Source organism: Halichoerus grypus, chromosome 4 (assembly GCF_964656455.1).
Source record: "Halichoerus grypus chromosome 4, mHalGry1.hap1.1, whole genome shotgun sequence".
Lineage (NCBI taxonomy): Eukaryota > Metazoa > Chordata > Mammalia > Carnivora > Phocidae > Halichoerus > Halichoerus grypus.
In genome coordinates this window covers 66,169,358-66,183,082 of record NC_135715.1, presented here as the reverse complement: position 1 = coordinate 66,183,082, position 13,725 = coordinate 66,169,358, and the positions used below count along the sequence as shown (strand labels likewise).

The following is a 13,725-nucleotide window of genomic DNA, read 5'->3' as shown; positions in this document are numbered from 1 at the left end:
CTAGATTCATAGAAAGCATGCACTCAACAAAGTAGAACCATCTATGGCCCTAGGTGGCAGAGATGGATGCAGATGATGAGATATACCTATATGTAAAATTCCAGTAGATTCCTACATAAGAAAAATTGACTATTGTTATAAATTATGGTTCAGCAGCATCTGGCAATGGTGGTAGAAGGGCAGGGACAATTTATTTGCCACATATAAATATCCTTGTGTACCAGTTGGTAGAGTGATTGATGTGGAATAGAAGCCAATTTATGGATTATTTATATAATCCTTAAATTTCAGTTAATTATAGAATCAACAAATGAAATTGATGTATTTCTAGTCATTGAAGAATAGGAGGGATTCAGAAAAGTATTTACATAATTGAATTCTTTTTTAATGACCATGAAATGCTTTCCATTTACCTGTACTTGCCTGGCTGTTCCTCTAAGAAGACTACCTGATATTCTGTGCTAAGTTACGTTCCCTTGTTATAACCTTTAATAGCACAGTGTGCTTTTTCTCTAGAGCATGTATCAAAATTATAGTAAGTAACCTATATGTGTTTAATTACTTGGTAATGTCTCTATCATTTACCAGACCAGACTCCACCAGGTTTCCAGGACCTGCCAGCGTACCCCCAAAAACACTTGTGGATGGATAGCGGATGGTAGAACAAATGAGATTGTTTTCTATACTCAAGTAGATTTCAGTAATTGGTCTTAATAATCGGAGAGAAGGGTATAATTTAACTTAAAACAAGCAAAAAGCAGAAATTCCTGGTTTACCTTATTGCAACATTGTCTGGAGGATTTTATGAGTGATAGTGACCAATTTTTTAATATTGCACAGGAAATAATATATTTCAATATAATGCTTGAAGTTTTATTTGTATTCTAAAAAACTGATATTTATCTTGATATTGCTTTATTTCCAACTATATTCCTAAAACAAAAGTAAAATAATGGTACAGCATGCACAAAAACATATCATGGATGACATGTTGGTCAGGTTTAAACCTGATGGAGAAACCAGGGACAGAAAAGCACGTATTTGTTCATGAAAATTACGGCAAGGCAGGGGCATTGACTTTGCCAAATACACCTATTCTGCAGAAACAAACAAACAACAAGATCCTAGTCATCCTTGGAAGAATTTTGAACAGGGAGGGACAAAATCAAATATGACTAGAAACAATCTATCGAATTTCTGAAGGCTAAAAGAACAAAAAGATTTTATTGAAAATATCTGCTTAAATAAAGGTCTAATGTGAACAAGGAAATATTTAAAAAGCGCGTTGAAAGACAGTTTCAACTCAGATAAAGAATATTAAGGTGAAGAGAAGCCACGGGCTTCACTTTCTCTACCCAATGCCTATTTCATCATTGTGAATTTGAAATGTACTTATGAATACAATGCAACATAATTGGCCACTTCAGATCCAAAACTAATCCTTGCTAAAACAATTACCAGCCTTTACTGGGCCCATCATAAACCTGAAGCACTTAAGGGCTACCAGCTAAAGCCCTATGAACCCACAGGAACAGATTCTGTAAATGATTTTAATCGTTATGCTACCACCAAATATTGCCTGTCAGTTTTCCCACTTTTCATTCTTGTTTTCAAATCTGGAATGAAATAGAAATCTAATTCCTAAGTAACCAAAACCCCACACTTTCCCGCATCATTTCCTTTCCACTACCATGCGCCTACTTACCCTTGTTCCCAGGTTAGCCCAGTAAGACATGAAGGACTTAGAACCATGGGTAGTCAAGCCTCAAAGAACCGTTAGTATCCTTTATCACAGGAGTCAGTGACTTTTTTCGCTAAGGGGCCAAAAATAAATACTTTAATTTGCTGCCATACAGTCTGTCATAAGTTCTAAATTTTGCCATTGTAGTGAGGAAGTTGCCACACATAATATGTAAAGGAATGAACTTGGCTATAAGTTAAAATTTTATTTATGAACAGTGAAATGTGAATATTACATAAATTTAAGTGTCACAAAATATTTTTATTTCTCTTTTTTTCCCCCAAACATTTCAAAATGTAAAAGACCATTCTTAGCTTGTGGCCCATATAAAAACAGGAGGCAGTTCACCTCTAGTGACGTTCAGACCCTATTAATGGTATGGTGTAATCAGTAAAGGACCTCCTGATGGTATGTTTTAATGGCATATAATGACGTAGCATAGCATAGATCAGAGTATAGCACACAGTGAGAGGAAGTGTTGATTCGTGAAACATTTCTTTCAGTTATACATACTGAATCAAGAAGTAAAATGTATTGCCTTAGGTTGTAATTTTTTAAAGCTTCAAAATAATCTACTGTTTACCAGCAAAAAGTTTTCGTGTCAGGGAAGGCAAGTGTCTTACCTGAAGTTTACAGTGATTTAGATTGTCCACTAAAACCACATTTTCAGATTTTCAGTCCAGAGCTGCTTTGACTTAATTAAAAACTAGATTCAGATGAAAGGATTCTGTAATACTAATAAAATCGGGTAAACATAAATATGAAAATATTTAGAAAGAAGTGTAAGAATTAACTGGTTTGTTACTAACATTCAGATAATAAGTAGTGTCCACCTACATTGTGTTTGAAACACCAGTACAATCAAAGAGAATACATACAGGCACACTTTTTCCTGGTCTGTGATCTCTGCTGTCCACATTTGTTGTTCCTTGTCTCTAGTTTCTGATAGTGAGGTCACGCGCAGGGCATGTCACCCTTGACCATCAGTCTCCAGTCTGTCCTCCTCAGGTATCAAAACACCGTGTTCCACATTACAGATGCCCCTTAATTAGCTGGAGTTGCTGCAATTCAGGTGGACTCTGGATCCCAAGAAAAATAAGCTCTTTCTACAGTAACTCTTTCCCCTGGAACCTCCTCATTTACCAAGTGAGCATCTTTGGTTTCCTGTAACTATTTCCTAGACCTCACCTCATATTATTCTAGTATTCTTCTAACTAAATGGACTACATTTCATTATGTTTCTCATAAATTGTAGAACTTCATAAATTTACTGTTTCTAGTTCCATTACTGCAAAGGACAGTAAGATAATGATTTCATCTTTAATGTTTCTAGTATACAGTAATGCAAACCAAGATTGTGTAAGTTTTGCCATACATGGTTAGATTTTGATCAATTTGATGTTATTTTTTTGGTTTCAATTATTTTTAAGCCAGTAAGTATGTAGAGCTGTTGCCTCTCTGGATATTTCCTAGAAGACTAAGCTTTTCTCCTTGTGTCTCCTTCAGAGTTATTTTCCTATGTAGCTTCTTTGTTTTCACTGCTTTCTTTGTATATACACTGCCCCTCCATGTAATATCGGTGCTTTTAATCTATTTTTGCTTGGTATCCAGCTAACAGAATTTACTAGATTGGATATAAAATAAAGTCTAATGTGCGTAATAGAATCCATGAAAGCTGCAATTTAGACTTGTGACCAGTTTTAACAGCTAGAGGATGATTGTCTCCTTTTTCTCCTTCATATGGAAGGAGATGCATAATTTACACGCTATTATCCATGCCTAAAATGTGGTTCTCCCCATACTCAATAGGGTTTTTCTAATTACACTAAATCCAACCAAAGATGGTTTTCTGTAAGGATATTATTTTAACTTTGAAACTAATTACTTAAAAAGTCTATACAGGTAATTTCAATAAGCTGTACTTTGCAACCTTTGAACTAGAAAATATTCTTGCATTAAACATGTTTTCTATTTACATATTTGTTTTGATATAAAAAGACATCTTAGGTCTAGATACACTGACAAGACTAGAGGAAGTTGTCCATGTCAAACAGATTCCATTTTACAAATCAAATAATACTGTTTGTGATTGCTGATCTTGGAATGATCTCTAAGTCATTTTTCTAAGAAATTAGTAACTGCACATTACTTCAAGTTAAATTTTTCCTGTTGTTATTTCTCAATTCCACTATTTTTTTATAATTACAATAGGAATTACTTTAATGACATTATTTATCTTGCTTTCCATGTCAACATCCTATAATGATTGAGATAACTCTTGGTCTCTTCGCATTAAATTGATTTGTTTATCTGCTTGGAACATAGGCTTCTCTAATACATGGCTGTTTCATATTTGTGTTTGGCATATAGTAAGCATACAGTATTGAATCAATGAATGTCATTAATTCTTGGAAATTACTTGCTCTTCACTTTTTCTTTTTTTTTTTTTGCATTTCTCTGCCCCAGTTTATTCACCCTGACTTGGCCCAGAGGCCAGGTTCATACTCAATATGCAAGGGCTAGACACAAAAGTCCCTAGGACCATTGCTTCAACCTCACTAATATGCCCTTCACCCACCGTCAGGGATAGAACTCTTGAGAGAGAGTAAGAGCACCCCCATTTTGCAAATAGGGAGACTCAGCATCATGCCACTGCTCACCCAACAGGATCTTGCATCCTCATGGCTCCCAAAAGCAAAGCAGAGAGCTTGGCTACCTTAGTCCTTAGTTCTCCCCAGAATTCACCCACTCTCCATTTCACGGAGCCTCTGCTGGAGCCAGTCAACCCCCACCGAAAAGACCATGCAGTGACAGAAGGGGTTATGACCCAGCATCCTAAGACCTTCCAGAGGCTGGGCTGACATTACCCCCTGCCCACCCTGGAAAGCCAACTATGGCTCCTCTGGGCCTAGACAGCCTGATTTCAGGAAAACAGACCAACCTAATTTAACATCCAGTGTTGCTAAAGCCAGAGAAGCACAGCAAGTAGAGGCACAGAGAAGAAAGTGAGATTTTTTTTTTCCCAGCAGTCTTGGAGCACCTTGTCCATTCCTTGCAAGTGTATAAGCACACATCCGCTTTCATCAGAAGCTTAAATATATGGTCTGCAACCGCTCCTTTGCTGTAGAGAAGCGTGGTTTGTTTCCAAGTGATGTTTTGGAATTCACTTTCTCCTATTCTTCACAGGGTTCTGCCACTGTCATCTCCCCCATCCCCATCTCCCATGTGCCCCAAGGCAGAGTTCAAGTGGGGTTTTATCTTCTTTATCTTCTCTGATCCCACCCCCGCTCCATCCCTGCCACAGTGTGGATCACCAACCCCAGCTCCCCTCCCTCATACTAATTCTCTACCAGTTGCCCTGGCAAAATTGTGGCCAAAAAGCCATGGCAGTCCAGAGCAGCCACCATACTTCGTCCACAGCAAATCCACCATTAGGGACAACAGCCTTAGCAGAGCAAAGTCTGAGAGGAGTGATGGGGAGAGGGTGGAGAGGTGGCCTGGAAAATCTCAGGGGAATGGATTAGCCACAATCCTCAGATAAATACTGCAGGCTAGCCCTCTCTCCGGAGCAATGGGACCCCTTAGCCCTGCTCCTGGAGCCCACATGGGGCTGCCCTCTGTTGGAGACAGTGGATAAGCTCCTTTTGGTTGTCCAGGATGGTGTTGAAGCTCTCCTGCAGACGGGTCTGCTGGTCTACCAGCTGGTGGGGCAGGCCCCAGATCCACTGCAGCAGAACCAGGTGGTGGTACATCACCAAGTGCACGTGGTGCTTCTCCTTTCCTGCTCTTTATAGTGCTCCTGAGCCTTCAGCTGCTGCACAGCCTGGGCCACCAAGGGCAGAAGGGCATCTGGAGGGCCCCGGCCTCGAGGGGTCCCACAGGCAGGCTCAGGACTGCTGCTGGGGCTGTCAGTCCTTAGGGAGCTGCTGGCATAGCCGTTGTCCTCCAGGGGGGAGCAGACTGTGCTGACACCACTCAACTTCTCAAGCTCAGCTCCAGGGATTTCTGCCCCTTCTGGTGCACTGCGCACCTCCCCCTCGGGGAGTCCAGGGGCCTGGAAGACCTGGTTGTCAGAGGGCAGCTCAGAGGAGCTCCTCATCAGGATGGGCTCCACGTGGCCTGGCATTCCATGCCAATTCTCACTGGCATCTTTGGCAGTTGCCATGAAGTTAGAGTTGCTGTCTGGTTGGAGCTCCGGCTGACATACTCCTGGTGGGCCCGCCAGGAACAGGCCCCCCTCAGCCACCCCTGGCTGGCGAACATTTGGTGGCCTGGACGCACCCGCCCCAGTGCGGCTGGCTCTGCTCCTGTAGACCCCGTGGCGGGAACTCGTCCCTCGTGGCTGGCGGGGGGTGGCGGGGGTGCCTGGCCTGGGAAGCTTGGCCTGGGGAGCCCCACGGGCCGGGTGTGGGGTGCGGGGCTCCCGGACGGTGCGGCCAGCCCCAGGCCTGGACTCCGGAGTCGGGCGGCCTAGCTCTTCACTTTTTGACAGACTTTTTTTTGTGATTATTTATTTGATTCCATTTTGTTGATTTCCCCGTCTATACTGTTTCAAAAGATAATTGCTATTTATAATAGATCTATTATTGCAGGAAGGTTTAGAAGAAATAACAGCACCATTCACTTTTAATTTATGAGTAGGTCTAATATTTTATACTTCAAGTATTATTTTTTAAATCTTTTTGTTTGTTTTTATTTATTTTTTATTTTTTTACAAGTGTTATTTTTTAATTACAAAGCAATGCCCATGCTGATTTCTTTACTGCATCATTATTGGATTGTATTCTAGTATGTGACTATATAATTTGACTCCAAGATATCATTCTGAATTGTGGATAGGTGTGAGTTTGATGTAGGAGGTTTTTGTGGTTTTTTTTGTTTTTGTTTTTTTTTTTTGTGAGTAAAGCCATAGAAGTTTATTAAGTGAAGATAAAGAAAAAGCTCTCCAAAGTGAGAGGGGTCCCGACAGGGTTGCCCTGATGTAGGATTTTCTGTTATAGACAAAATAATTTTGTTAATTCAGTGATCTGTACTTTTTGTTTGTATAACCCATGGCATATATTCCCAATAAATTATTGCTTAGATGGGATCATATGCTTATAAATAATTTCTGTAACTTTTGAGAATAGCTTCAATGTTATAAAATTTAAGGATCTTCCAAGTTCCAAGAACTTCCTATTTTTTTTACTAAAAATGAATAAAACTGGACTGGTTACTCATCTCTATTTAATATTTTGCCCTAAATGCAGAGTTTAGTAAAGAAAATCAGCTTTGGTCACATTGGAGAATTTATTGCTTTGAGCACAGATAAGGAACTTTGTGAACTTTATTTTCTCAGAGTACTTCAACAATTTAAGCCTATAATTATTGGATAAAGTTTATGCACTTTTGAAAATAAGTGAGGTTCATCTGACTGATTTCTGCTTGAGCCTATCTTAACCTTTTTTTTCTGCTGTATGCCATAATCACAATAATTATTAAATGATATCCTTTTACCAATTATGTTTCTTAGTTTTTTTTAATTTTAGACTCATGAATGCGTTATTAAAAGAAATGCATAGTTATTTCCATTTTGCATTATATTTAAGTATTTGAAAGAAAAAGAGCCAGTTTTTATCTGAACTCCAAAATAAAGAACCTAAAGGGGTATGTTCCCACAAAACAACTTTAAATTTGCAAACTTAAAATTATTGAATGTATTTATTTGAGGATGTAAATCAATGAAAGTCAAAATTTGGGTAGTTTGAAACTATAACTATATAAATTATACATTTATATACACTATGTTTAAAAGGAGAATCCCATATTTTATAGAATGTAAGTTTTATTTTTAATATGAAGGCATCAGTTTAGCCATTTTTATTCAACTGTAATCATTCATGTGATTTAATTGTATGACTAACTTGAAATATTTTCTACTCTTTTGATTATTAATATTTCTTGAAATGAAATAGAGGGCTAAAACACATGTATCATTCTTAATGATTATTTTGGACTAAAGTCTTTTCTTGGGTAATGTCAAAATTTGGACAAGACATAGTTTAGTAGTTTTAGAATTTAATTGAGGCTTTTTGGAATTTGAAGGAGCACAGGGAAGGGAGAAGAAAATTGGTGTAGGGAAGTGAGATAGGAATAACAATTGGTTCTATAATTAAATTTAACCCAAAGAGAATTGAGGGATCCAGATGATTTATGATAGTGAAAATGTCTCTTATTTCCCTTATTTCATCTTTTTCATTGCTGTTGTGATTAAGTCAGGAAGTCAAGAAAAGGGCAAGACACTCAGGTCAATCACTTTTGTAGTAGAAACCTGAGTCTAATACTATGAATCAAAGTGCTTAATGAAAACTTCAAAAATAATTATTTTAAGTTATTTTGAGGCATAGTGCTTTCTTGTAATTTTTTCAGTATAATGCTCTCTAGAATCCTTCATTAATATATTATCTTTGTAACTGGGCTTTAGCTCCTTGTGGTCAAAGACTGTATCATCTCTGTGCATACAGCAGTGGCTTACTTACAGTTCCATAAATAAATTATTTAAATGAAAATGTCTCAAGAGATAACCAACTCAAAACTTAATTAATCCCAAATGATTTAGAAGTTGTAATCCGTTTTTTAGTATGTGTAAATGAAAAATGATACTAAAATGGAACATGCAAACAGAAGTTTAAAGTCATATGGAAACAAGAAAAGAATGACATTGGACATTAGGAATTTGCCAGAACATTTCCCCTGATATGACATTTTTGATGGGCTAGCAGAAAATGACTGTTTCTAAAGCATAAGTAACAAAAGAGTAAATTTGTGGCAGTGTTTTATATTTAATAGCTGTTAACAGTGCCATTAGAATATTCTCTTCAGCTCAGCTCATATTATAATCAGATCACTAATAAATATCTATGTGTTAACCATCACTATATCTTCATTTTTTAATTATAATCTATCATTGTGTGGAAGAAATATCTATGAGTTTTAGGAACTTCAGCCCTATCACTATGCAAACATTCTTAGCAGGAGCAAAACTGTAAAAAAAGAAAATATATCCTCAGTCTGTAAGATTCCTAGACTATATCAACATAATAACAACAAAAAATAGAATTAATTTAAATAAATCAGTCAAAATGATTATTTGGATATTGTGTAACTACAGTTACAATTAATTTTATATCTGATCAAGCTACACACTTTAGATTTACAGCTTAAAAGCACTTAGCCATCCATTCCCATATAGAAATAGATTTTTAGTTCTGAATATATGGAATTTACATGGGGAAAGGTACAATATCAAATTACTTTGAAATTATAATGAATATTAATTTATGAATCTTTCAAAATACTTCATGTGAGGGATGGGGTGGCTGGGTGATAGACACTGGGGAGGGTATGTGCTATGATGAGCGCTGTGAATTGTGTAAGACTGTTGAATCACAGACCTGTACCTCTGAAACAAATAATACATTATATGTTAAAAAAAAAGAAAGAAGATAGTAGGAAGGGAGAAATGAAGGGGGGGAATCAGAGGGGGAGACGAACCATGAGAGACGATGGACTCTGAGAAACAAACTGAGGGTTCTAGAGGGGAGGGGGGTGGGAGGATGGGTTAGCCTGGTGATGGGTATTAAAGATGGCACGTTCTGCATGGAGCACTGGGTGTTATACACAAACAATGAATCATGGAACACTACCTCAAAAACTAATGAGGTAATGTATGGTGATTAACATAAAATAGTAATAAAAAATATTTCATGTGAGAATACCACTGATTTCTCACTTTTAAAAAGCTGTCACATTTTTAAAATTTTAATAAATGCCTGCAGTGCCTTATTCAAAACCTTAGAGCCAAATGTGTCTTGTAATGTAGATACTTTGGGACTCAAGAAAGGTAATAGGTACCTATATGTGTTATTTCATAGAATCTTCACAGGAGTATGAGGTAGCTTGTTAATCAAACACCTCAATATGTCTTCAGTAATACATAGAGACATTCACACTAAGTGGAATAAAGATTATAAAGAGCTTCCTATTAGGTGAAATGTTGCTGATAATTGAGTTTGTGACAATCTTACAAGAAAGTTTTCTTTTTCAGAGCTTTTTGGATTTGAAATTATAAAGCATCATAGATACATATTTAAAATAATTTCCCCTGCAGTTTTAAAAATCTGTAGATGCATATGTGAGTATGTGTGCCTATGTATGTGTTCTCTCTCTTCCTCACACACATACACACGTGCACATGTACCCACACCCCTTGCGATAAGTAGTTTTTGTGGAAGACAGCCAAGCTCATTGGTTTTATGTGTTGTGTGGCTGCTTTTGAACCTACAATGGCAGAGTTGAGTAGTTGTGACAGAAACTTATGGCAGCCACCAAAGCCAAAATATTGTATCTGTGCCTTTACAGAAAAAGTTTGCTGACCCCTGATATATGTGATATGTCCAGAGACTTCAGTTTTGTTCCTACTCTAAAGACATTAAGACTGCCATAAGTTAACATAACATAATAAAAAAAAAAAGGCTATAGAATATTGGAATACACAGATTAAAAAAAAAAAGACTTCCATAAGTTGGTGATAACTGAGTTTTTAATGAACTAGAGTAAATTGATGAATGAATGAACTCTCATTGTCTTTACAGTATTTGGGGGGTTTTTTCACTTAAAATTTATAATCTAAATATAAAAATAAGCTATAATGGTTTAATTACACTTAAGCTTTTTCTTAGAAAATGAACTTAATGTTACTTTAGTTTCTGTAAGGTAATATTATAATTGTTTCCATTGGTAGTGCAGTTTTAAATTAAAATCTCTGGACAAACATGAAATTTCAAGTAGTACTATTACCTATGCACATATTAATATTAGTTGTAGCAATAATAATTAATATTCAGGCCATTATTATTATTTCAAAGGATGTTTAATAGTGATTTTTTGTTTGGTTTCGGTTTTTTTTATTTTAAATTAGAAAGCCACACAAATTACTTGGTTTGCTAATTCTTGTTTTGACCTTAAGAAGTTCAGATGACTTAAACGGTAGAACTGAAAGTAGTTATTTACATACAGGATCACACAGAGTGAGACACAAGGAAACAAATTGCATATTGCAGATAAAAAAGTAAAAGGCTGGTAAAAAACAAACAAAGGAAATTGCTATTATGCTGATAGAGATGTGTAAGTATTGCAGAGGTCATAAAAGATAGACACTTTGTGGTTATACACTGTATTTTAGAATGCTTCATAATGCTTTATAAAACTACATAGAACAGAGAATTTCAAAGAAATCCCCAGCTGCACACCGCTGATACTAAAGCAAATGAAGCATAGTGAGCCTGTGCAATTCCTTTCAAGGCCTATGGTGCTAATTCAACATTTGTTACTAAGATGAAACTATTTCAGTGCCACTTAATCTCTACTAATTTTGGAATTTAAGGAAGTTAAAATCATTAGAAAGTTACTTAAAAAGTAAGTAGTCCTGGGAAGACTTGATTTTTAAAATTCAAATTACCAGAATAGTCATGTCTGTTTGATGGAAAACTAACTTGTATATTTTATTGTGAGGAGAAATGGAAAAATCTAGATCTTAAAACTATTTGTAGGATTATTACTGGTAGTCTACTAATGGGACTCTTAAAAAAATTACACAATTATATTTTCTTCAACAGCATGCTATCTGCCTGATTTGTTTATATCTGGTTTGTAAGAGTTACAGCATCTATACTTAAAAAAAAAAACACTCCTAAAGCTCAACATTAATTTTTTTGCCTATATTCCTAATTTCATCCAGAATGAAAGCCAGCACTCTCTTTCCACATACCTTCTTCATTTGTTTTCTCTAGCTCAGGTAAAAAGTGTCATCATTCAGCATTGCTCCTTTACCCTATCCTTTAAGCTCATATTCCATTGTCTAAAAATATTGTATTGTTTCATTCCAAAATGGCTTTCAAATCTTCCTCTATTTGCATTGCCACTGCCTTCAGCTCAGGCTTTCATTATCTTGACTAGACTTTGCAGTTACGGATTTCATCCTATATACTGACAGAAAGGGATCTTTCCAAATGGACGGGATTATGTCTGCCCCCTGGTTAGAGTCCTTCAGTGGCTCCCTGTTTGCCACTAGGAATCCACGCCATATATGGCCCTGCTTCCTGTCTCCCTCTCTGTCTTCATTTCCACTCCTTGCCTTCCATCCTCTGAACAACCCAACATAATATTCCAACCCTGTTTTACTAGCTATTTCATGTTTCTTTATACCTCTCATATTTCTGTTGCCTTGGATGACTTTCCCTTCTCTCTTTTTTTGCCCAGATAAGCTCAACAGCATCCAACTGATATATCACATACCCTATAAATTCTCCTCAGCAGAGTTGCTCACTACCTTTCTGCGATTCTAACACTTTATGCTCTCTGTGTATCTCCTAGGATTCTATATCATGGCTATTTGTTTACAAAAGCTGTGCCACTTTCCTCACTTCTTTTTATACTTAGTACCTGACATGGTATTTAGCACATTAGACATTACACTCAATAAATGCTTTTTGAATGAATTGGGGGCTTATTCCCCCAAAATTACTCTTTTTTCTCAAAATCTTATTTTTTTTCCTCTATCACCTACAGAAGTTACTCAGTGAATGATGGTTCTAGATTTATTCATTTAATTGGCATTTAATGAGAGTGTACTCAGAGCCCTGCCCTAGTCATAGATGTCTGTGAGTCTCCTCTCTTGGAAGAGGGCCCTTGCTGAAAGAAAATTCTGACACTGCTTAGAAGATGAGTCCTACTTATGGGTGTGATTACTTTCTTTTTAAGATTTATTTATTTATTATTTATTTATTTGAGAGAGAGAGTGTGTGTGAGCAGGGGGACGGGCAGAGGGAAAGAGAGAATACTCAAGCAGACTCTCTGCTGAGCGTGGGGCTGGAAACTGGGCTAGATCCAAGGACCCTGGGATCATGACCTGACCAAAACCAAGAGGTGGCCACTTAACCAACTGAGCCACTCTGGCACCCCTATGCATGTGATATCTTGCTTGGAGTATGATTTCTTGGTTGGACTGTTATTCCTTGCTTATCACTGTAAGGCTTCACACCCTTTACCTCCTACTGTGAGGAACATCCTGCTAGAGATGGACTTTCCCTACACTATTTTAAAGCTGTGAAAGGCTTTTAACTTGATCGAATTCTACAGATACATGAAGTCAGACTCACAGATAGACTCAGAAGGTCTGACAGCTCTGTAGTAAAACAGCATGACTGTACCTTGCAGTATTCCTTGTATTAAGAAAGATAGCTTTGTCCCAAAGGTCAAACTTCTAACTTCATATTCATCTTACATTTTAGTGGGTTTTGGTGGGGTTTGGTTTATTTTGTTGTTTATGGTGAGGAAGTGTTGTTGTGAAAAGAAAACTGACTTCTTGGGGCGCCTGGGTGGCTCAGTCGGTTGAGCGTCTCCCTTCGGCTCAGGTCATGATCCCAGGGTCCTGGGATCGAGCCCCACATCGGGCTCCCTGCTCCGCGGGGGGCCTGCTTCTCCCTCTCCCACTCCCCCTGCTTGTGTTCCCTCTCTTGCTGTCTCTCTCTCTGTCAAATAAATAAATAAATAAAATCTTTAAAAAAAAAAAAAAGAAAGAAAGAAAACTGACTTCTTTCCCCTAGTAGGGGGGGGAACCTAAAAGAACTGCCAGTGTTTGGGATGATGGTTTACTTGGTTCTATTCATTCTTTCCTTTTTGCATCTGGACCACCTCAAATTTGTCCATCTAATTAATCTTCTCAAGTGCTTGTATGTTAACCACTCAGTTAGCTGACCTTATCTTTCAACAGTGCAGTTCATAATATATTCAAAAACTCTTCCTAGATAGTTTTCTTCACTGTCAAATACCTCCATTACATACAAGCCCCCTTTTGCTCACATATTTATTGTCTTTGCTGCAGGTGTTAATTTTATACTGGTAACTTGTATGGTATAAAGTATTGGATTAGTATTCCTAGTCAG

At 37.2% G+C, this 13,725-nt stretch overlaps 2 protein-coding genes across 5 annotated transcripts in view; one reads left to right on the top strand and one right to left on the bottom strand.

Moving 5' to 3' along the window:
• Positions 1-13,725, top strand: part of NBEA (neurobeachin) — a 694,224-nt gene that overhangs the window by 328,408 nt on the left and 352,091 nt on the right. The window lies entirely within an intron of this gene.
• C4H1orf216 (chromosome 4 C1orf216 homolog) lies at positions 4,167-6,490 on the bottom strand. The gene is given in 3 exon segments (XM_036114351.2): positions 4,167-5,522; positions 5,525-6,222; positions 6,477-6,490. Coding segments are annotated over 3 exon segments (912 nt in total). The 3' UTR covers positions 4,167-5,322.